Source organism: Typopeltis vanoorti, chromosome 5, assembly GCF_054136105.1.
Source record: "Typopeltis vanoorti isolate ZY-2024b chromosome 5, IOZ_Tvanoo_1.0, whole genome shotgun sequence".
NCBI lineage: Eukaryota > Metazoa > Arthropoda > Arachnida > Uropygi > Thelyphonidae > Typopeltis > Typopeltis vanoorti.
Window position 1 is genome coordinate 76,163,439 of NC_143553.1, and position 24,060 is coordinate 76,187,498.

The 24,060-nt window shown below is 35.0% G+C and overlaps 2 protein-coding genes across 4 annotated transcripts in view; one reads left to right on the top strand and one right to left on the bottom strand.

The window, feature by feature from the left end:
* The window catches only part of LOC150106551 (uncharacterized), a 53,245-nt gene that overhangs the window by 20,351 nt on the left and 8,834 nt on the right, over positions 1-24,060 (bottom strand). The window contains exons 2-3 of one of the 2 annotated variants that reach the window (XM_090393202.1): positions 17,975-18,065; positions 7,870-8,082 (exon numbers count right to left, since the gene is read on the bottom strand). In XM_090393202.1, coding sequence (XP_090249328.1) covers positions 7,870-8,082; positions 17,975-18,065 — 304 coding nt within the window. The remainder of the gene's footprint in view (positions 1-7,869; positions 8,083-17,974; positions 18,066-24,060) is intronic. The other variant, XM_090393203.1, reaches the window with a different exon arrangement.
* The window catches only part of LOC150106552 (uncharacterized), a 54,752-nt gene continuing 52,508 nt past the window's right edge, over positions 21,817-24,060 (top strand). Inside the window, exon 1 of one of the 2 annotated variants that reach the window (XM_090393198.1) lies at positions 21,817-22,151. The gene's annotated coding sequence lies outside the window, so the exon portion shown is untranslated. The remainder of the gene's footprint in view (positions 22,152-24,060) is intronic. The other variant, XM_090393199.1, reaches the window with a different exon arrangement.

Here is a 24,060-nt window from a genome sequence, read left to right on the forward strand (position 1 = left end):
TATTCAGAATTTATAAACGCATACAAAACTGTGGTGCCTGTGGAAATAGCTTATACAGTATATACAGCAGTCCCTCGATTAGTGCGAGGGACTGCTGTATTGTACTGCCTAGATTAATCGAAGTCGCACTAATTGAATATAATAACCTATGGGAAAAAGTATAATTCGTTCCTCAGATTTCTTTTTTGTACCTTAATTTCTTTATAAAAGAATTAGGGTATGTCTCAGGGCCTAGTTAAAGGAAAATCATGAAGCTGAAAGACAATAAATCATATTCAGATTATAAATTTTACTATTCTACTTCTTAACAAAGAATTGAGCTAACGTAGTTTGGTGAGCATTTTGTTTCTTTTTTTCATACAACCGACGGTATGGTCCTATTGCCTCTTCTACTCTTCTGCAAATTTTACTGCTTCTCTATTCATTAGAGTCAGCCTCCAAGCATTGCTGCTTAAAAACTTCGATTGTACGAAAATTATTTTCAAATTGTTTCTGTGAAATCTCTTTTGGCTGACTATCAGTGGTAAAAGTTTCTTCATATTCTTCGGGATCTTCTCGTTTTGCATCTAAATTTAGCAGGTCGGAATCACTCAATTCTTCAGAATGAGATTTAATTAATTCTTGGACTTTATCATTGAAGGGAAGAAAGAAATGAAGGACGTACGAATTGGTCGCCAACACGCGAAATCACGTGCTTTATAGATAAAATTTCCCAACTGTTATACAAGCAAAACCGTTACCACTTTAAAACTACAATGATCATAAAAGAGAAGTCAATTTTCTGACGTGTAATAATAAACAACTCATCCCAGAAGACGGATTGATTACCCTATTATCGGAATGGATTCTCCTTTTTGTAACATGCGCAGAAGTGTCGAAGGGTCTCGAATCTGTGGGCGTACTATAACAGACGACATAAATTTTGGCGGTAAAAATTTGGAACATAGTATACATAGTGTACATGGAAGTAGTGTAGTATGCCATTAAAAATAACTTTATAAAATGTTTTAAATCGGTAACTAAATTATTTCATTCTGGTGAGTGATTTTTTAAAATAGTCAGCCATAAAAATGTATAGATAGAAATTTTTTTAAATCTGTAACATTTATTTTTAAGATGTATATAGGCGCGCTAATCGAATTTTAGAGGCGCACTAATCGAATTTGGGTATTTGCGTATTTGGAAAAAAATGATGCACTAATCAAAACAGTGGAAGTGGAGGATGCGAGCATCACTTTCACTGAGCTATACAAGTCTCTCTAAAAAAAAAATTATTATTTGTAAGCTTCCTATAATAGTACAAAATGTTGAACAAATGTTAAACAAAATGTTGAATAAGTGTAACCTAAGAGCAACAGCTCATCCAGGTTACGATATGCATAAAGTTACAAAAATTTATGCAATTCAATTTCATTATATACATATATGTACAGGAGGCCTGTGTAGCTCGTGGGACCCCCTCTCTATGGCCCTCTTTGTATTATCAATCGAACCACTAATCAGAGCAATAAACACAAATAAACAAATTCAAGGAATAAATATTCATGGAGAAAGCGAAGCAAAATTGCTAGCTTATGCGGACGACATACTCACACTAGAAAATGAAAAATCCATGGAGGAAACAATAAAAATATTGGACTCCTTTGCAAAGGCTTCATCTCTTAGGGTGAACGTGGCGAAGTCCTACTGTTTAGTGGTTGGTGACTGGAAGAAGGAACCAAAAATAGCGGCTGGAATGTTGAGATAAAACTACTTGCCAGTATTAGGAATAAAAATTGGAGGTATAGACACATTATGTAAATAAATCAATGGAAAGAGTTGTATGAAGCCATATTTAAAAAAAAATTAATAATATGCGAAATAGACACCTTTCCGTGAGAGGCAAAGCTAGGATTTGCAATATACTTAGCCTGCGGACTGTGGTACAAAATACATAACATTCCATACCATGGACAGTGGATAGATAAAATTCACAGGCTCTTTGCAACATACATATGGAGTTCACAATATGAACCAATGCGCCGTACAACACTTTTTCACGAAATGGAAGGTAGGGATCTCAACCTAGTTAACATACACCTAAAGACCTTGATTATCAGAGCCATAACTGCAGCAAAAGCACATAATAAATCATACCATGGATGTGCAATTGCTTTTCTACAAAAGTGCCTCTCTGACAAAGTCATCAGCTTTCTTCCTTCGATCAAAAAGAGACCACCCAGAATGTTCACCGAAATGGCTGAAGGATACCGGTTTATATAAAAAAATTATGGCATTGAGAAATTACTATATACGAAAACAAGAGCAATATATGCAAAGCTAACTAGAACCATTTTTCCAATACCACAGCATCGAGAACAAAAAAGAGGGGAGATCAAACTAAGTTCAGTGTTAAACAATATATTTCGTCTTTTAATAAATCCGTTCTACAAAACCTTTTTCTTCAAAGTCCATCATGCATGTTTGGCAACCAAATTGTGGGTTGTAGCAAAATGAATACCACTAGATGGTCATGCAACCTGTCAATTCTGTAAAGAGCCGGAAACACTTTATCACATGATGATTTATTGTAAAAAAGCAGAGAAATCTGGAGTCTTGTGAAACACAGAAAAAGTTAAGCAGAGTACAAACAATCATAATTATCATAACAATGTATACCATCTGGACATATTGGTGTGACCATATGTATGACAGAACGGGAGGTGAAAACATCCAAACAAAATTTATCCAAACGTAATCTAAAGCGTTAATCGAACAGTTCCAATTATTAACTATTCAATCAAGGTCAAAACATAAGCCGTAACCTTTAACATGTTGTACTGCATTTATATAATGTTGTAATTTATATAATTGTTATTATTTATAAACACAAACAAAATTTAATTTTTTCATTTTTTCCTTGGGGGTGCTGCAGTATCGCAGTGCTTATGTACGGGCCGCCACTGGTATATATGTAGTCTTTCTTCTGGTGTGTGGGAGAGGGACAGAGCATCAATTATCAGGAATGCAAAGTGAACTTTAAGGACTCGAAATATGTAATCAAATAATGGTGTGGTAAAATAGCTAACAATTTAGATTGTTAATAACAGTAATACAAAAGTATTAAGAGTTAAACCAAGAGCCTCTGTAGCTCAGTAGAAGTGGCGTTTGCATTCTACAGTGCTTGAACGCACAAAGAAAGGACTTGGTGGTTCAAATCTAGTCGCCGACTAGAGGAAATTTTTCTAAACCTTTTTTCGACCGGTTCCCGAGTTAGTCGATCTCAGGCACGGGCTAGCGGGTTTTTTCTCCAGGAAACTCGGGTTTTTCGTCCCGTAAACTCAAGAAAATCGACCGTCGAACCCACACTATTTTCAGACATTAAAAATATTGTATTAGGGTTAGGAACCACGAGATGGCGACACAAGCTTGCCGCCTTCTTCACTGCATACCGATGAATCAGTGATAGCCTTGGGCCAGTTATCTCTCTGATTGGCTACCAGTGAAGATTGAACTGCCCACTCAGTCTCCAAAAGTTAGATAGGGTAAACGTCCCCGCCTACTCCATATACCGGAACAAATAGGCGTTAGCTGATTTTTAAGAGTTAAACCTAAATCTAACTAATTGAAATGTCATGTAACTGATCCCTGTTAAAGACCATGAGAAGTAAATTCACAAAATGAATTACTTGTAACAAATAGTAATACAGTACCCCTAAGGAGGTTAAAACAAATGTAAATATATGATGCATATATCTACTTATGATGTGTTTATTTTTACTACTGTGTATTTATTTGTTATTGATCTGATAACAGTAGTACAAAGGTATTAAGAGGTAAACTTGAATGTAATCTGTATGTATATATCCATTTATGATGTAAATATTTTACTACTATATATTTACTTGTTATCGTTTTAATAAAATATACTCAGTTGAAGTGGCACTTGCGTCCTCTGCGCTTGGTCGCTCGAAGTTAGACTTAAGTTCAAGTCTAGAACTTGAAGGAGGAACTGGAGGAACTTTTTCTAAGTCTTTCTTAGACCGATCCCCGAGTTAGTCGATCTCTGGCATGGGCAAGCGGGATTTTCCTCCTCGAAACTCAGGATTTTTATCCCGTAAACTCAAGAAAATCGAATGTAGTACCCACATTATTTCAGATAGTAATATATCTTGTTAAGGTTAGGTACCAAGAGATGGCAGCACTTATTTGACAGCATCTTCATCGGTGGCTGCTATAATTAGTGATAGACATGGGCCAGCTATCTCTAATTGGCTACCGATGGAGATTGAACTGCCCACTCAGTCTACAAAAGCTAGATAGGGTATAAAGGCCTCACCTACTCCCTATAAGGGAATAAAAGGTGCTAACTGATTTTTTTATTTACATATATGTACATTCATATAATATACATCTTACATATCATTATAATATAATTACATAATAAAATCGCAGGAGACATGCTAATATGTACAGAGGAAGTTGCATAACAATTAATTAGAAACAAAATAAAGCAGTTAAATAGCATTAAAATTTTTACGTTTTACACATGACTGGATCTTTGAATACAAATATGCTAAAAACCAATAATTTATACAATTATTTTGAACGCTCGAAGTTATATATATATATATATATATATATAATTTAGGCTATCTACCAATTGTCTGGGCACTTGAGCAAATTACAATTGATACCAACAGGCGAACCCTAATATCGGATATGTCCACCTTTGGCATTAATCATCTCCTGCCGTTTGAAGAAGGCTTTTCACCAATGTGCAGCAAACATCAGGTGGAATTTATTCTCCATTCCTCAATCGAAGCAGCATTGAGTTCAGAGACAGATCGATGACATGCTACTCTGGACATCAATCGCCGTTCCAATTCGTCCCACAGGTGTTTAATGGGATTGAGGTCAAGACTCTACAGGCCAGTGCAGTCGTTTAACACCCATCTCCTCATACCATACCATAACAGCTGCAGCTTTGTGACATGGGGAATTGTCGTCTTGATAGTAACACGGGTCCGTTCCATAAAACCTCCATACAGGCAGCACCTGGTTATCCAGAATATCATGGTACTGAGCTGCCTTCATGGAATCACAGGCAACAACCAGTAGTCCCACTCCAAACCAGCTGAATGCACACCACATCATTACTCCTCTACCAAACTTTACTGTGGGTACAACACACTGTGGTAACAAGCCTAAACCAGACTGCTTCAACACCCACACCTTGCCATCAGAGTGGAATCTGGTGAACCTTCATTCATTGCTCCGGAGTACCATTTTCCACTGGTCTGTATAGTTCACACACTCTTGGCACCAGGCCAGACAAGCCGCCTTGTTCGTTTTTATGTTCAGCTTGTGTGCCAATGCTCTTTTGTGAAAACCAGCAAATGGAGTGCTTTCCATACAGTATTAGTGCTCACCATGGTACCACTGGCTCTCTGGAACTCATTAAGGATGGTCCGTGCCGATTGTTGGTGGTTTTTACATGCTACTCGTTTTAATACCCCTCCTGTCCCTGTTAGTCATTTTCGGTGGCTGCCTGGGTGTTTTCCTACACTAGTGATGCCAGGATGCCTCCATTTGTTGATCGCATCGCCAACCATTGATTTCGGATGCTCCAGTTGAGTGGCAATGGCACATATGAACATACCACCAATGTGACATCCCACGATGACACCACTCTCGAAGTCACTATGTCATGTTGTCATACCACCTGTATTCAACTGCTTCGATGAAATACTGCTTCCTACTATATGTACACTGGTTTTTATGTTATTAACAAACCTGGAATGCTCCATAACTTCAAACAGGAGGGGTGGCCAGACAATTATTGGTAGATTGTGTGTGTGTGTGTGTGTGTGTGTGTGTGTGTGTGTGTGTGTGTGTGTGTGTGTGTGTGTGTGTGTGTGTGTGTGTGTAACAATATTCTACTTCACTAGGGAACATTTATGGTACAGGGTGGTTTCCCGTCGCCTTCCTTGCCCTAAATATTTTATGTTTGTAGATGGATGTGTTCACTGGAATGGTTTGCCTGTTTTGAGAGATGAAAAACCATCCACCACCATATGAGACCGATTAACTCACCTTTAGTCAAAAAGACTAGATAAATGTTCCTCGCGTCATGGACGGGAATCAAACCCAAGACTTTCTGATCAAAAGGCTTCGTCTATACCGACTAAGCTACGGAGGCGCCTCTTCCATAGAGTTAAACAGCCAGATGAAAGACCGTTCTAAGTTCGATTCTAGTTGCTGGTTTTTTCCGACCTTTTTTTTTTCAGCAGGTTCCCAAGTTAGTCAATCTTTGCAACAGGCAAGTAAAGTTTCCTCATTCAGGTTTTTGATCTTACAACACAAGAAAATCGACAGCAGACCTCACGCCATTTCGGACAATAATATATAGTTGTATGAACTATGTGACAATGGCAGTATTCTCACCTGCAAATGCACGTGAAATTACTGACAGCTTTGAGCCAACTATCAGTGATGGGTAAGGGTGTATGAAACTGGCTGATTGCCAATCAGTCTTGAAAAAGCTGGTCAGGACTAAAATTGCTTTATCCATTTCCTTAGAGGAATAAAAGCCATTAGAATATTCACTTCATTTCAACAACAAAAATCTCTATTTATATTTATTATTTCATTATTTTCTATTAATTATTGTCAACAAAAACACAAACAGCTTGATTTACAAGTATGTCTGCTTTAAAGCACTTTTGAGATGTTATATATCAGGGGTGTTCAACCCGTCGATCGCGGAGCGATTTTTGGTCGATCTCTTCTGTATTCCTCCTTACAAATTTAATTAAAACTGAAAACATAAAATTTTATTTAGTATTATCATTATTTTGTATTATTTTTAATTCGCTTTAAGTGTATTGCTATTGTTTATTTATTTTTCGTTAAAATTGTCAAATCAGTAATTTTCGTATAAGTCGGGTAAATGAATTAATTTGGATTAGTGGAGTCAAACAGCGAGCCGAGTGAATACGATTATAAGCAAAGTGTAAAAACTCGATTGTAGCTTAAATATTAAATATTCCAAAGCACATTACATTGATTTTTTACTTATGTTAAGTCCCATGTGAGTATTGTAAAAAAAAATAAACTTTGTTTGTCTCGGTATAGTTTGTATTTGATGTTTTTGTAAATAAGTTTTTGTAAGCTTTTGTAAGCTTTTTTGTAAGTTTTTGTAAGCGCCTCCGTAGCGCAATTGGAAGAACGACGGTACATTGCGCCCTTCGATTGGAATAGGCCTAAGTTCGATTCTCGTCGCGACGGGAGGAATCTTTATCTGGTCGATTTCAATCGATGGTGAGTTAGCCGATCTCATACGGAGGTAGCAGGGTTTTTTCTCCCGGAAACTCGGGTTTTTCATCCCGCATACATACAAATCGGCCCTTCAGAACACACGCAATTTACAGACAAAAAAAAAATTACTAGTTGTGGTGGTGCTGGAGGTGGGCGGTAGATGGCGTTGATGGAGATGATTCGTAGTAGAGGTTAGGTGTAGAGACAGTTGTAGGTGTCCTCCCGCGATGAGTCTTCGGACTCCTTGGAGGTATCAGGAATAATAATAATAATAATAATAATAACTCTTTTGAAGCTAATATATACTGCTTTAATAAGAATATGTTAGAGTGTTAAAAACAAAGGCAATGTTTTTGTCGCCGAAGCTGTACATGGCAGTATTAGAAAGAATGTTATTGAAAAAACTTGTATGTATGAGAAAGGCTTGCAGGCTCTAAGTGTAAACATCTCCGAAGTCAGTCAGAAAAAGAGTTCAAACAACTTTCCGATGGCCAGCAACTTATATTCAGAAGAAAGCGGAGGAGAACAAAAGGCGTGCCGAACTTGAAACATAAAATGAAAGACTCATACCTATTCTTTGGGGATTGCCAAACTTCATGCGATTTCTCAGAGAAGGCCTAATAAAAAGGGATGAAGCAAGCAGAAGGGGTCCCGGTTCCAGAATTGCTGTCAGAGAGGAGACCGCCAGGTCCAGAGTCGTCGTCAGAGAGACTGCCCGGATCCACGTTGCTTGAGAGAGGAGTTTCCAGCTTCCAGAAAGGAGCTTCTCGGTTCGAGACGTCGCTAGGGAAAGAGAGACTATTTGTAGGCCGCAGACAAGGAGTCAAATTGCCGAAAGGAAGAGTTCCAATTGCCAGAGAAAAATTTCCAGGCCAGGTTAATGGCAGACATTCACCAGTGTGTTGTTCACCAGTTGAGTTTTCATTACAATTTGATGAATCAAACGACTTCACTGATATTGCTCAGTTAATGGTATTTCAAGATTATTCAAGTAAAGAACAAATTTAACTTTTGAAAATTATACCATTATTAGGAAGGACTAGGGGAGAAGACATTTTTTCGGCATTTGATGAATTTGTGAAACAACACAAACTTCTGCTTTTTATACTTGTGTGTGTTACTACTGATGGTGCTCCTGCAATGATAGGTAATAAATCAGGCTTCATTTCATTATGTAAAAACGATGTTTTTTTAACGTACCATTGTATTATTCACCAACAAAGACTGTGCAGTAAAAGGTTAAACACAAAAAATATTTTGGATATTACATTTTTAAAATTGTAAATTCTGTTCGAGGAAAAGCCCTGCAACGGCGGTTATTTAAATTACAACCAGATGATGATAGGGAACTTCCGTTGTACAATAATGTTCGCTGGCTCAGCAGAAGTTAATTTTTAGAAAGATTTCTTGCATTAATTAACGATATAAAAATTTTTCTTGATGAAAAAGGAGATATTTATCCATAATTGAGTGATAAAAGATGGTTGTTACACTTATCATTTTTAGTAGATTTCTGTACGTAATTAAGGAATTTAAATTTAGAGTTACAAGGTATTTTTTATTTAATTTAGAGATAAAAATTTAATTGACATGTTAAATTCAATAAAAACTTTCCAACAATACTTACTTTTATTAAGGAAAATATAAATGACCGCGAATTTAGACATCTCCCATATTTATTAATATTTTTTGAACAAAATCAAGAAATGCTTCGCTATGATTTAAAGGAATTTATTCGTGAAATAGAATTAGTTGAGGAAGAAATAAATTCAAGATTTAAAGATTTTAATAAAACTGAAATGATTGTATCTTTTATCAATAATCCATTTCAAGAAAACTTGAATACCACAGAAATTTCAAATAAAATTAGTGGGCTATTTGATATAAACCAAGCTGAAGCAGAACTTGAGATAATAAACATTCAGAATAGTTTACATTTAAAATCAATAAACAATGAAGTCATTTGGAAGTATGCACATGAAAAATTCCCAATATTAACTGATATTGCGCGAAAAATTCTGTCGTGTTTCGGATCGACATACTTGTCAGAATCCGCTTTTTCAAATATGACCGTCATAAAAAATCAATTATGAAACCAAATTACAAATGATCATTTGGATGATTGTCTGCGATTGGCCACTTCTTCATATCAACTTGACTATGAAAATATTGCGAGGTCCAAACAATGCCAAATTTCACATTAACTTTTTTTTAATCAACCAACATTTCCTGTAACTTGTGAGTTTGTAATCAGTCTGTTGTTTTTCTAACTTTGGTTTTCCAAAATAGAGAAATAAATATTGAAAGTTTATTTTTCACTTGGTTAGACTATAATAAATTTAGTTTAATCCTTTATCCACGTGTGAGCAAACAAAGTTTGCGCCTGAATCACCTTACCCCAGTCCTGAAGATACTTTCAGGTGCAAACTTTGTTTGCTCACACTTGGATAAAGGATTAAACTAAATTTATTATAGTCTGACCAAGTGAAAAATAAACTTTCAATATCTTTCTCTAAATCCAGAGTAATTTAATAAAAAGGTGGCACACTGTTTGGCAACTCCTATAGGTAGAGATGACCTTGCTGATGCTTCTGCCTAGTATCTCCACTTGGGTCTTGCTCCCACTGAAGAGACCTCAGTAAAGGTCGAAACCAGTCTGGGTAGTGGCCCTTCCCTTAATGCATAACATTATACATATCCGCAAGGAGATGTGTTTTGCATTATGGGAGATACTGAGGAGTGATGTTAGCTTGCTCCACCATTGCAACAAGTTTCCCGGTGTTGTACCACCTTACCTCAGTCCTGAAGATACTTTCAGGTGCAAACTTTGTTTGCTCACACTTGCATAAAGGATTAAACTAAATTTATGACAGAGAAATAAATATTTTATTCTAATATTTTTTGTTGTATTAAAATATTTGTTGTATTAAAATAATTAAAAGTGATAAATAAATTTTTAAATACACAAATAAAGTTTTTAGTTGTGTATTTTTTTTTTTTAGTTGTTAATTTATGCGTAATCAGATATCAGGTTGGGGGAACGTGATCTATATAAGAGAGTAGATCGCCGAATAACTTTTTATAGAAAAGTAGCTCGCGTAGTAAAAAAAGATTGAGCACACACCACTGTTACATATACACAAATGCAGAAGTGCCTCTGTTTGCGGTTCTGTTTTGAAATTTTAATGAAATTGTATCTTATGAAACTTGTAAAATTAATTGCGTAAGTGACGAACTATTATAAAAGTGCTGTTGTGCACATAAATCAAACGAGTAGTTTCAGGTATATACACATTCATTTCAATAGCTAAAATTCCAATATTCTTATTATTTTCTTGGAGTCACATATTCAGATGAAGGGAGAAGCGTTTACAACAAATTATTACGATTCTGACTTTCCACTCATGGTGGAAAGTCTACTCTAGTTGGTGCCTCTCATAAATCTGAAACTCATCCACATTCAACATTTACAACGCATCCAGAGAACGAATTCCGCTCCGCTCATTCTTCACACTGCATATTAAAAGAACTTATTACTCGCTTATTCAACACTACTTTGTGCTATTAAGGAGAGCGTCTTGTCCTTTGCAGGTAGAACTCTTAACTATTATACTATTTGAAAAATGTCTTCTACATCCATCTGGTAAATACCTCTCAAGAGCTTCAACATCTTCATATCATATTATCCTTTATTCTTCTGCCCACCAATATTTTGCAGATTGCGTACGTTCAATCTGTTCTATCAATTATATAGACAGAATTCCATTTATTTAATCTATCTTTGAAATGTCACTGCTCTGAAATAGTTTTTGTCTACGGCCTCTGCACCCTGTTTTTTTCGTCTTCAAATCCTGGCGACCAGATCTCTGAGCACAATAGTACAGATATTGTCTGATCAGGACCTTATACAATGGAACTACCACATCTTAAATAATAATGACTACCTGTAACTATCTCTAATAAGGACATTGATCAGCAGTGCAACAATACTCTGAATTATTTTTACAACCTTTTTCTTGAAATTCGAATTTCTATCCAGTATCACCACAAGATCCCATTTGCCTTCCCTTCAGCAGCCTCCATTCTATGAATCCAAAGCTCAAAATCTTATACTTAGTGATGTTAAAACGATACTCTCATTCAGTTATCCGCCTTTCAAGCTTATTCGTAGGGTACTTAAGGCCAACTATTTCGGCACTCATACACTCTTGAGCCAAAACATTATGACCACCTAGACCGTTGGATCTTTTCGTGCCGAGATAACTGTCTGATCCTTGATTCCACTAGACCACGGGAGATGCCCTGAGGTATTCTGGACCAGCTAAACCGAACAACGTCCCATAAGCCACCGATAGGGGAGTCTCTGAAGAGATTAGGTCTATCTGGTCATGCTATCACTATGTAGGGCAATATCTGGCCGGAAGCAGTCTCCCAGGTAAGAATTAGCGGTCAAAGTATGTTCAGTGGGGGATGTGAGGATCCGGATCCAGTGATGTTCATGAGAACAAGCCCTATACCAGGATACAGCCGCCACCGATCTGTTTCCCGCCAACAGTAGAGACTGATTGGCCAAAAACAGGGTGGGTGGTAGTAATGTTTTTGCTCATGAGTGTATCTGATAATGCTACTTAGCTTTATGTTATCTTCCGACAACTGAATACCTCACTGCAGTCCGGTAACAATATTATTGAGATGGAGGCTAAACAGTAATGGTCGCAATACCCATCCCCGTGGAATCACATTGATAATTTTATATATCTCTGATTTTTATCTCCCATACACAATTCTTTGATGTCTACAAAGCGCTTTTGCATTTCCAATATAATATCCAAACCCATACGTTGCAAATCAAATATCAACTTGTATTGACAACTTCTCAAATGTGTTTACAAATTTCATCAAAATTACAGTGCATACATTTTCCTAATCAATTACTCTTATTACTTTATTATTATTGAAAGCAACCCGACTATTGTAATACGAGCTTCCCTTAACAAATCCGCATGACCGCCACAGATAATATTACCCTCATCTTCCTATGATTGTATAGGAGCTCCTACTTATTTCTCGTAAATCTTAACAAGCACACAGCAGTAAGACGAGGTAGTCAAATATATAATCTGATGCTCCATTCTATCACTACCTTTATGCAATGACACTATCTTATCCTCATTCCGCTACTTGGGGCCCCTTTCAGCTACAAGACTTTTAATAAACAGTCAGGTTAATGGCAGTCTGCTTACTGATATATGGAGTGCTTAGTATTTTAAATACATACTTGTCATTGACTTCTAATTAATCCTTTGATCTACTACTATCCCTCTAGAGAGTATAATCCGCTATACCTATGGCACTAAGAATAAAAGCTGCTGAAATTACCTAACAAAGTGATCATGAAGCACCTATACTAAGTCAAGTATAGGTGCTTCTTGTTCATTCGCATTGATCACGCTATGACTTGTTTACATAGTAATGCCATTTATTCAGAGTCATTCCTCCGTTCCTGCCATGTAACGAAAGAATTCATTGGAATTATCACTCGACGGTAGTGCTAATTTGCGCTCAAATTCAAATTTTTCCTTCCTTAAACTATGTTAGTCACCATCCTATCTTAAACTTTATATTCCTCGGGCAGGTGTACTCTATTTCTCACTTTATAATTTTTCCATGCATTGTTCAATCTACAATTTCTAATTTATTTCCTTAGTCACCATTTTTTTTTTTCCACACTCCTGGTATAGAATTGGACTTTTCTTTTACAAAATATTCTTAATTACTTCCCATGCACTACTACTACTGCCTATCCACTTTCGAATTCCTTCAACAAGCTAGTTTCTAAGACTACTATAATTACCTTCCCCTGCACTATAATTCCACATAAGTCCTTTTCTCCTCAAGACATTTTCAAGTCATGAAATCTTCAAGTTAACACTTATTCTCGCCAGCTGGAGAGAAGAGATCACCACGGCATTCACTGATGCTACGAGGCAATCCAAAACCCTTTATTATCGTGTTTCATCCATTATATATTGACTAAGATGCTTTTCTTTCAAGAATTTAAAAACTAAATACCATAATATAATAATTAAGAGGGAGATGTTAAATCCCGTTTTATTTTATAGCCGGGTACGAAACTAGGGGCGAAATCCATCGACATCCATAGAGTTTCAATGCCGAAAAAACTATCGGCGGAACCAAGTGTAAATGATCATTTGGATAGTACAACACCAGGGCAACTCCATGCAAAGGTGGAGCAAGATCCCTCACTAATTTTAATATTCTTCCATAATATAATGTCGATGGATTTCGACCCTAGTTTCGTACCCGGCTATAAGATAAAACGGGATTTAACATCTCCCTCTTCATTAACAAATTCGCCGGTAAAATAGCCTTTCGGCTTATTATCTTTGTAGTTTACCATAATATAATGCTCTGTTTCCTCTGTTCATTCTATATTATCATAGTTGAAATATTTCCCATAATGATCACTTCTTTCCAACTTACATGCTAACTAACTTTTTTAAACAGTTTCTTCTCATCGTTCCCCACTTTCCCTCGCCTATAACAACAATCTACTAAATATTTGTCATGCCCACCTTCATTACCACCACCATACGCTCTCAAAGCAAGTATCAGCGGTATTTATCTCCTGGTTCCCTACTTTGAAAGGGCACATCTCGTAAGTAACTCCACCACCCGGTTTCTCTTACCTGGCCTACCGAAAAAGTACACCTAGCATATTTTCCAAAAACACTTAGCATTTTCATTAAGCAATAGATTCTCAAGAAAAACTTGTCATGAGTTAATATAACAAAGTTGGCAACTATTTATGTCTGGGCAAATATCTTTTAATAAAAATAATCTCCTTAATATATAGTATGCACAGTTTCGTATAGGAACATATGGGAGTAATAACAAAAACAAAAATAAATAGTAAAGAAGCTAAGAAAAACAATCACAACCCGCAGACTGCAACTTTTACTTCAATCATATCCGGAAATACTTTGTTTGTCGTTTATCCTTAGAAAACATCACATATTTTTATTCAAGGAAAACATTCATAGGTGGCCTGTTGGCGCTTATCTTAACAACGTAGGCGATTTATGAATGGTAAGTAATTACTTGTACGTGCATAAAAATAAATTCGTGACATCAAGGTCATTTACGTATTTGATAAGTAATTTTATTTCTTTACTAGAATTAACTCATAAAAATATATTAATGCAAATCTTTCTTGTTCCTAAATATATAGAAGGGATTCCTAAAATCAATCCACCATTCAACGAAAATTATTTCTTTAATTATAAATAATAATATTACGTTTGAAAATACATACATATGGAGGCGCTTAAATAATTAGAAAAATAAAACTAATATCTGTGGTAGATTATTTATTACATATTTTAACTGCGTTATTACTAAGGTGACAAAAGACATATAATGCGGCTGACTGAATAACGTACACGTACAGTCAGCCAGTGTTTTTAATAAGATACAAGTATTCATTTTCCTATTTTCGCTGTTATAGTCTGTCACCTCTTTTTGCCGTTTTTATTTTTTATTTAAGTAAACTGTTAATATTGGTGAGTACGATTTTTAAATACCTGAAAAAAAAAAATGAATTTGCAATATATCTGAATTATTTTAAATATGTTTAGTCGATGAATAAGTGTGATAAAAAAAAAAACGCGATCTTGTGCAAATTAAGTAAGTTTAATATCTTTTTAATGGTTATTTTTAGCAATTTAGCAACTAATGTATTCGTTTTAAAGGATTTTTTTTTTTTTTTTTTTTTTTTTTTTTTTTTAGCTGGCATGTGGAGTATTCTTTTAGGTTACGTTTAGAAAATATAGATTATTTTTACTAAATAATATTACACATTTTATTTTACAAAATAATATGAATTTTATTTTGCAAAATAATAATATAAATATTTCATATTTAATGGATAAGGGGGGAATCTGATAATAACATATAAGTTGTTTGGGAAGGGGGAGGTTATAGGTTTGATGTGGGCGAAATATTATGTACATAAATAATATGAGGAAAACCAGAAGTCATCGATTGAAATTGAGTAAGAATGTGGTTGACTAGATTTTTTTCTTGGAGAGTGGTCAATGAGTGGAATAATAATAATAATAAATTTATTATTGTTATTATTATTATTATTATTATTATTATACTTTCGAGCGGATGTTTTACATGGAATTGATATAAAAAAGCATGGATTATATTGCATGGACACGAGTTCCCTAGTCAAAGAGAAACAGTTAAGGATGCTACGAACTTTGAAAGTTGTGTGTAAAATTACATTCCAGAAAAATCATAGGTTTAATTGCTCTAGGAAGAGAGAAGTGGAAATAAAAAAAGAGCAACAACCTGAAAGGAGGCTACTTATTTGATAAAACAAACTTTAATGGGGGTTTTGTTGTTGTTTGGTTTGGTTTGGTCTGTTTTTGCTAAAAAAAAAAAAAAAAAAAGAATATTTAAAACAAACAGAAATGGTTTCCCAGTTGAGGAAGCTTACTCAAGAGCAAAAACTATTTTCCAATGCGATTTGGCTTTGTCCCGTTATTTTTATTTTTTTATTTCATTATTTTTTTAAAGGAAGAAAATTCTTTCGGAGGGACTTGAGAATCCTCCAGCTCTAAATTCTATAGATAATGTACAGGATGTGTGTATGTACACAAAAACTCAGAAAAGGAGATTTCCCAGTCAGATAGGAAACAAGGTTATATAATCTGTTTTATGCTATATATATATATATATATATAAATTTACGTTGTCCCTGTTTTTTGTCTTATTAATTAATATACGTTCGATGAAGAAAAGTAAATTAACAGTTATAACTGTTTATTTATCGAAATTAATATCTAATCATTAATTATAATGATAAGTAATTAAATTATTCAGATATAATAATTATAAGTAATAAAAGATATATTTTAATAATAAGTCATACATTTTTAATGTAACACTTTTGCCTGGAATTTCTTCATGTTAACAATTCGTGATCGAACTATGGCTAAGGATACTTAAAAACTTGCTCTTGAGTAAGCTTCCCAAAATAATTAAATATTCTTCAACGAACTACAGTCTTTTCCTCTTTTTACCTTTAACATTGTTAGTGCTGAACACACACACACACACACACACACACATACACAGAGGTAAGTAGTAGAAAACTGCAGCAATATTATAGTAGTTTTCCAGTATTGGGAAATTGTTTAACAACATACATCCTAATTATCATTGTTATTATTATAGCCTTTGAAGCCATAGAACATCCAACTCTCTTAAAGAAACTAGAAGCATTTGGAATAAGAGATAAACTATACAGCTGGTTCGCAAACTTCATCAGAAGTCCTCACTTCATTTGAAAAGTCCTTATAAAGGTTCTTTGTCCTTTATAAAGATTTGAACTCGAGGGCTTTGCAACCGAGATAATTTCAATAATTCTATATATTGTACTTCTCATGGTAAATCAAACATTTATTTAACAAAATAGGTTTACAGGCCTTATAATTTCAGTCATGCCTTTTCACTGCTTCCCAAAAGGTAAGTCTTGTATTCTTGTCTGTACCCCCACCCCGCTGCTGTTTTTGTCGGCGTGTTTGTGAAGTGATTTCTTTAGCAGAAATCTTGTCAGTGGTAGCGAGTCATTTTCCCACGAAATAGTTTCCTTTAATTTGGGACAGATCAAAAACTGGAGGGTTCAGTGGCGCACTCAGAGAAGGGGCCAGGACTCCCTGGCCACTCCTCTTTGATCCCACAGACCTTGGCCCCACAGACTTTGACCTAATCCCAGATTGGCCTTGTATTGCTGTAATTTTATTTATATGTAGATACTGTATTCCTTAACTTAAATTTTGCACATACGTATTATTTACTATTTTATCTTTTCGACTGTTTATGTACTGCTTTAACTTTTGACCTTGCATAATGCTGTAAACTTTGCTATGGCGCAGTATGACTTTCGCTGTTCTTGCGCCAAAAAAACCAACCAATCAGATTGGCCTATGAATAAATAACTCTGTTAAGTTAAACAGCAATAAAAATCGACGGATGATAAAAGATCTATTGCACGTACCGCATAAACAAGCATACATTAAATCGCCTGAAGAAAGCAAAATATACCCTTGTTCAATAATCCAGGAAGTAACAACCTCGAATATTAAGTGTGTGTGTGTGTGTGTGTGTGTGTGTGTGTGTGTGTGTGTGTGTGTGTGTGTGTGTGTGTGTGTGTGTGTGTGTGTGTGTGTGTGTGTGTGTGTGTGTGTGTTATCACAAAATTTATGTAAATATTTCAGTGCTAGCGAGTGAACGTGTAACTTCAGCCATTTGGGGTCAAAAGCCTCACAGGCATCTGCACAAATTAGGATTCGAATCTACAGCCCATATTTTTAAATTTTTAGCTACTGACGGCGTTTAAAATGCGCTATGGACTATCAACCTTACTAAATAGGATTCACATTAAAAAAAAGAAACAAACAAAGAAAAGAAAAAGAAATAGAAACAAAGAGTTTGAAAACTGACGATATGCTGTTTTCATGTACAGTTGCATGGCATGCAATAAGTACTCTCAAGGTTATGGACTAAGTCATCTCTCTCTCTCTCTCTTAAATCACTTTCTGTCTATCTGTCTATCTTTCTCTAAAAATATTTGACCACTTACCATCTACTAGTCCATGTATAATGTCCACGTGAAAAATTCTTCGATAGTGGAGTGAAAAGATACTTATAAAAATTCCAGCTATACTGTATATCTGAAAGAAGTAAAGTAAAGCATTAATTATTTTAATTAAGGGGATATTGAATCCCACATTGTTTTAAAACCGAATAAGAAACTCAAAGATTGGAATCAGAGAGTTACATGCCGAATATAGTATAAAAAACTATAAAAGTATCGGCGATTACTAGCGTGAGCTAATGCAAGTAGTCCAAGTACGTAGTATAAACTCGTGCAACTCGCAGCAAAGGTGGTAAAATTCTGATCGCTATTCTTGGTATTCTCCATAATGTAAAACACATTTCCTAGGAAATGTATGCTGTTATTACATTATGGTGGGATGTCACTACCCAGACCGGTTTCAGCCTTATGAATAAGTAAAGCCGTCTCTAAAAATTCGGACGATCCCTAGACCACTCAATTGTGGACGAAAGACCGTTCATCTCAGCGTTGTCTCCACTCAGTGATGGCCTTCCGCCCACCACCACCACTACCACCACCGAGCAGAACCGCTCATATTCCGAAGAAAAGCATTCACCGACAGAGCCTCTCACCGGGCCATGCCGGAAAACACTTTTCCCGGAGACTCAAATTGTTCCCTTAAGACAAAAACCTTAAGAGAGCGAACTCATATTAGCAATCTCACCGGTTTCAGCCTTTATTGAATGTAAAAGTGAAACGGGCTCTAAAAATAAGACGATCCCGAAAGATCGCCAAACTCTGCGTTGTTCCACTCAATGACAGGCTCACCCCGTCACCGAGAAGAACTTCTCAGTATTGGCTCTACCCAGTGGCACGCTCACCCCACCACCAAGCAGAGCCATAATCTCAGCGGTGGCCCCACTCAGAGACAGGCAAAAACCTATCCCCCAAGCAGAGCCTCTAAGAGCCCCCCACCGGTTTCAGCCTTTATTGAGGATTCATCAGTGAGTAGCTAGACCAAATAAATACCAAAGGGTATAGCGAAAAGAACTTATATACTCTGCTATGTGAGTTGTCAAAAAGGTGCACCCATTAAGTTACTTAAATATAAAGAGCCAATAGGCTTCAGCCTCAATAAAGGCTGAAACCGGTCTGGGTAGTGACCTCCCACCATAATGTAATAACAGCATACATTTCCTAGGAAATGTGTTTTACATTATGGAGAATACCAAGAATAGTGATCAGAACTTTACCACCTTTGGTGCGAGTTGCCCGAGTTTGTACTACGTACTTGGACTACTTGCATTAGCTCACGCTAGTAAGCGCTGATACTTTTATAGTTTATTATACTATATTCGGCATGAAACTCTCTGATTCCAATCTTTGAGTTTCTTATTCGGTTTTAAAACAATGTGGGATTTAATATCCCCTTAATTAAAATAATGTTTTTATCGACGAAATGAAGCCTATTGGCTCTTTATATTTAAGTAAAGCATTAATATTTAAAAATCATCCAGTTTTTTCTCCCAACATCATTGCACTTATTTAAAAGAGAATTTGTCTATGTATATACAAGTATTTTAATTATTTTTTATAATAATAATTAGAATATTGGTTCATCGTGGAATTTGAAACGTGCTCACTTAAATACCTCATTCCAAAATGTTCTCTTAAAAACCTACTTTAGAAGAGCTAATCAGTATTGTGTGATTACATCAGAATACTTATTAGTAACCAGAAGGATGCGTAAAACCACGTTTAATATCCAAAATTAGTATGTAATCCTTGGTCCCAATCTCATCTTATTGCATGTGTGTTGCCAAATCAAAGGAATGATATAACTGGTCTCGTAATTTTGTTTAAAAAACTGTAAATTTTAAGAATAAAAATTACAAAATCTAATTAGAGGAACGTAAAATTGCGCCAAAAACAATAAAAAACAACTTTGTTAAAATATTATATTTATTTATTTTTCTCTAGTGATTACTCTGACTTTTTGTGTAGTTTTGGGGTAACGCTCTGCGTTCATAATTCCAGACTGCTCGAGAAAATATTCCATTTTAGTCCCTGAATAGAGGAGTTTTTTTTTTTTTTTTCCAAGTCAGTTCAAAGTTTATCGAGTTTTGGCTTCGACAATTAGGGTTTATTATTATTATTATTATTATTATTATTATTATTATTATTATTATTATTATTATTATTATTATTATTATTGTTGTTGTTGTTGTTGTTGTTGTTGTTGTTGTTGTTTTTGTGATTTCATTTATACCTAAATGAAATCACAACATACTTCCACCAAAACGCAATTCTAATCAACGGCACCAAAACACACATGTTGATAATACACAACCCAAGAATCATACGCCCCGCATCACTATCGATACACTGTCACACATACCGCTGCATTAACAACAAAAATACCTGCCAATGTTCCGAAATCAAACCTGTAACACATGAAAAATACCTCGGTCTCTATATAGATTCCTACCTTAAATGGACAAAACATATAGAATACCTACACACACCAAACTCCGGATCATCACAGCAAAACTCTTTCAAGTTAAAGACATTATTCCATCCAACATAAAAAAACTCCTATATCACGGTATCTGTGAATTCCTACTCAGATGGAATAACAGTCTATGCAAACACATCAAACAGCCACCTAACAAAATTAGAAACATTACGCAGGAAAATCGTGTCAACAGTGATCTGGACACCTTACACGCAACAATCATTATCCGACAAGCACATGGCAATACACAGAATTCTGAGCATTAAAAACCTGAAACACTACATGACATTAACAAGGAATTACTTCAACATCACCTATCGAAACAACAGAGACACATATCGTATAACACGACCCACAACAACCCTCTACATCCCTACACCCTTCAACAATTCAGACGGTTCTTTTGTGAGATCACATCAGATACCCACGCAACTTAACAACCTACCAAGAAATTTAAAAAACATAGATAACTACAGAACATTAAAACACGGACTCTGGAAAATATACCAACAAAGTTAATATACCATTAACAACAATATACACATCACAAATCACTAGCATCCAATGCCAACATCCCATACATAAACAGTAGCAACGACATAAATAATGAAACCTAAATCCCACTCTCTTCACGAAAGCTAACCAAAGCTTCGAAGTAGGTGGGATTAACTCGCCTCACTCAACCACACCTAATCCTTATAACCAAAGAAGCAGATTATGTAATAAAACAGTTAGTAAAGTATACAACAATAAAGAAGATACTGATTATTATGTGATAATATCATTAATATAATACTCTTATGTAACATGAAAAAATAATGTAATAAATTATTCTTATAATCAAAAAAGTATATAAATAAAAAAAAGTATTATACAAAAAATTCTGAATAATCTTCATTGTTAACATTACAAGAACATGTGCTGTAAATACATAATATAAAAGCAAAAAATACTATTAAAAATTTTAGTTGAAATCAATGTAGAAAATGCAGCACTTAGAGCTGAATTCTGTAAAATTATAAGTTGCAATGTCACTCAAGATGTCTATTGTATGTGTAAATATTTTAGCAATCAATAAATTACTATTACTATTAAAAAATAAAAAAATATAAAAAATTATTATTATTATTATTATACACCTGTAAAAGAAATAGTCATAAAGCAAGAAGAAAGAATGGTCCATAATCCACACAATTCCATGTCATCATTAAGTGTATTTTTTGTTTGTTAACTAGATGCTTTTCCTGCAGGCTATTTGCTTTACGAAAGCAAAAAAAAAAAAAAAAAAAAAAAAATTGTAGGGGTAGACGAGTTTCTAGGAGAAAATCCTAATAAAGATTCTTTGTTCGTGACGTGACATTCAACTAACAGCTCATATTGCTGTTTTTCTGATTGTCCTACAAAGATTCTATTGTCAAATAAAAATATCGCACATATTATAATTACGTGTGTTTTATTTCTTTTATTTCTTTATAGCATTAATAAAATATTAACTATAACTGAATGTCTGTATACAATACTATAAAGACATTCGGTCATTTATTTTCATTTGTTTTCCTTAGCACAGCTGAGGTTTTTTTTTTTTTTTAGGCTGTTAGGCTAATCACTGTGATTTTATTTGATTTTCCATGGCTATCGCTTGAAGATTCCTGTTTGTCGTCCACTTTCCAGTAATAAAAGATGCGAGTGAGTGAATAATTTATATTAAAATCAGTTATTTTGTTATTTTTTTTATTACTGGCTAAACTCTAAACTAGAAATTCACAACTTTTTCACAGCATCAGCTGCATGTTATAAAATTTTACCATGTATTTTAAATCACCAAGACTGAAACAATATGTAATACTATTTAATCTTCATTATACACTCTGCCATTATAATTGATTTCTTTATTATTATTATTATTATTATTATTATTATTATTATTATTATTATTATTATTATTATTATTATTATTATTATTATTATTATTATTATTATTATTATTATTATTATTATTATTATTGTCAAATAAAAATATCGCACATATTATAATTACGTGTGTTTTATTTCTTTTATTTCTGTACAGCATTAATAAAATATTAACTATAACTGAATGTCTGTATACAATACTATAAAGACATTCGGTCGAGATAGAGGACATTCGAGATAGAGGGCGCTGTGTAGGTATACGAACGGTTGCACAGTGATATCGCTGCTCCAGATTTTTATAGTTTTAAAGTGGTTCCAACTCCTGTTTTAAGTTGAAAGTGCTCCCAAGTAACCCTACTTATCACGCCGAAGACAGTGATATAAAATTCAACGAGATTGGCCAAGAAGAAACCAAATTTTGAAGTGTTGAAAAGGGAACAGAGAGGACAGTGGTCAACATCCAGCGAAGAACAAAGGACGTCGCCATCTTTATAATCACGCCTCACTGCCTAAGGGAAGAAAGGTGAGTCATGAAGTGTATCAAATGCCTGGAGGAGTTATCGTCCAACGGAAATAATATAACTTGTACGAAATGCAGTAGGATTCTACACTTAAAATGTGCCGGCTCTTCAGAAACAACCGGGCAACATAAATATGAACCTGATGTAACACGTGAGGAATGGAAGTGTGTAATCTGCATGAGGAACAAAGAAACGCACGTAAGGCAGCCACCTACGATGCAGCCGATTATATCGGAGGCAAAATCAGATGACGAACTGAACAGACAAAAAAACGCAGGTGAGTCCTATAATTTAAACTCTTTAAGTATAATAGAAAACGGTCTAGTGACTATAAAAGCCAGCTTAGTAGATCTTGTGCAAGAACTCTTTAAGAAACAGAACGAACAAATAACAAAAAAATCTAGCGAATATGAAGATTTGGTAAAACATAATAATTTAGCAGTTATAGAAGTGTTGCAAACGGTAAAAGACATTAAAATGAGCATTAACGCACTAAAAGACAGGCAACACAATTTGATGAAAGAGACATCCGAACTCCGTCAAGAACTTCATTCTCTAAAACTACAATACGAACATTTAAATCAGCAACAACATAAAAAAGATCTTGTCATAAACGGTCTTCCTGAAACTGCAGCTACAGAAAACCTCAGAGACGTGGTTTTAAAATTAGGCCATGTAATTGATATCCCCCTACAGCTTAACGACATTCAGACCGTAAATCGGATTCCTAGGAAGAGCAAAAACCAAGGCTTCCCACGACCTGCACCAGTCATAATTCGTCTTAAGAGCAAGTCCACAAGAGACAATCTCATAAAAGCCAGCAGGCAGAAAAAACCAGTTGCCAAGGACTTGAACACACAGCAAGACAATACACCAATCTTCCTATCCGAATATTTAACACCATTCAACCAGAATCTGTTGTACCAAACAAGAAAAGCAAAAATGGAAAAAAATTACCAATTTTTGTGGACCAGAGATGCCAAGATATTCATAAGGAAGTCACAAACTTCAAAGTCGATACAAATTAAAAGCACAGAAGACATAGAAAGGCTGCCCCTGTGAAGAAAAAAAGCCTCCTAAATAGTTCAAAAAGAAGCCCACAATAAAAAAAGAACGTAAACCATCAAGACAGATGCAATAACACAGGATATATCGGCAATTTC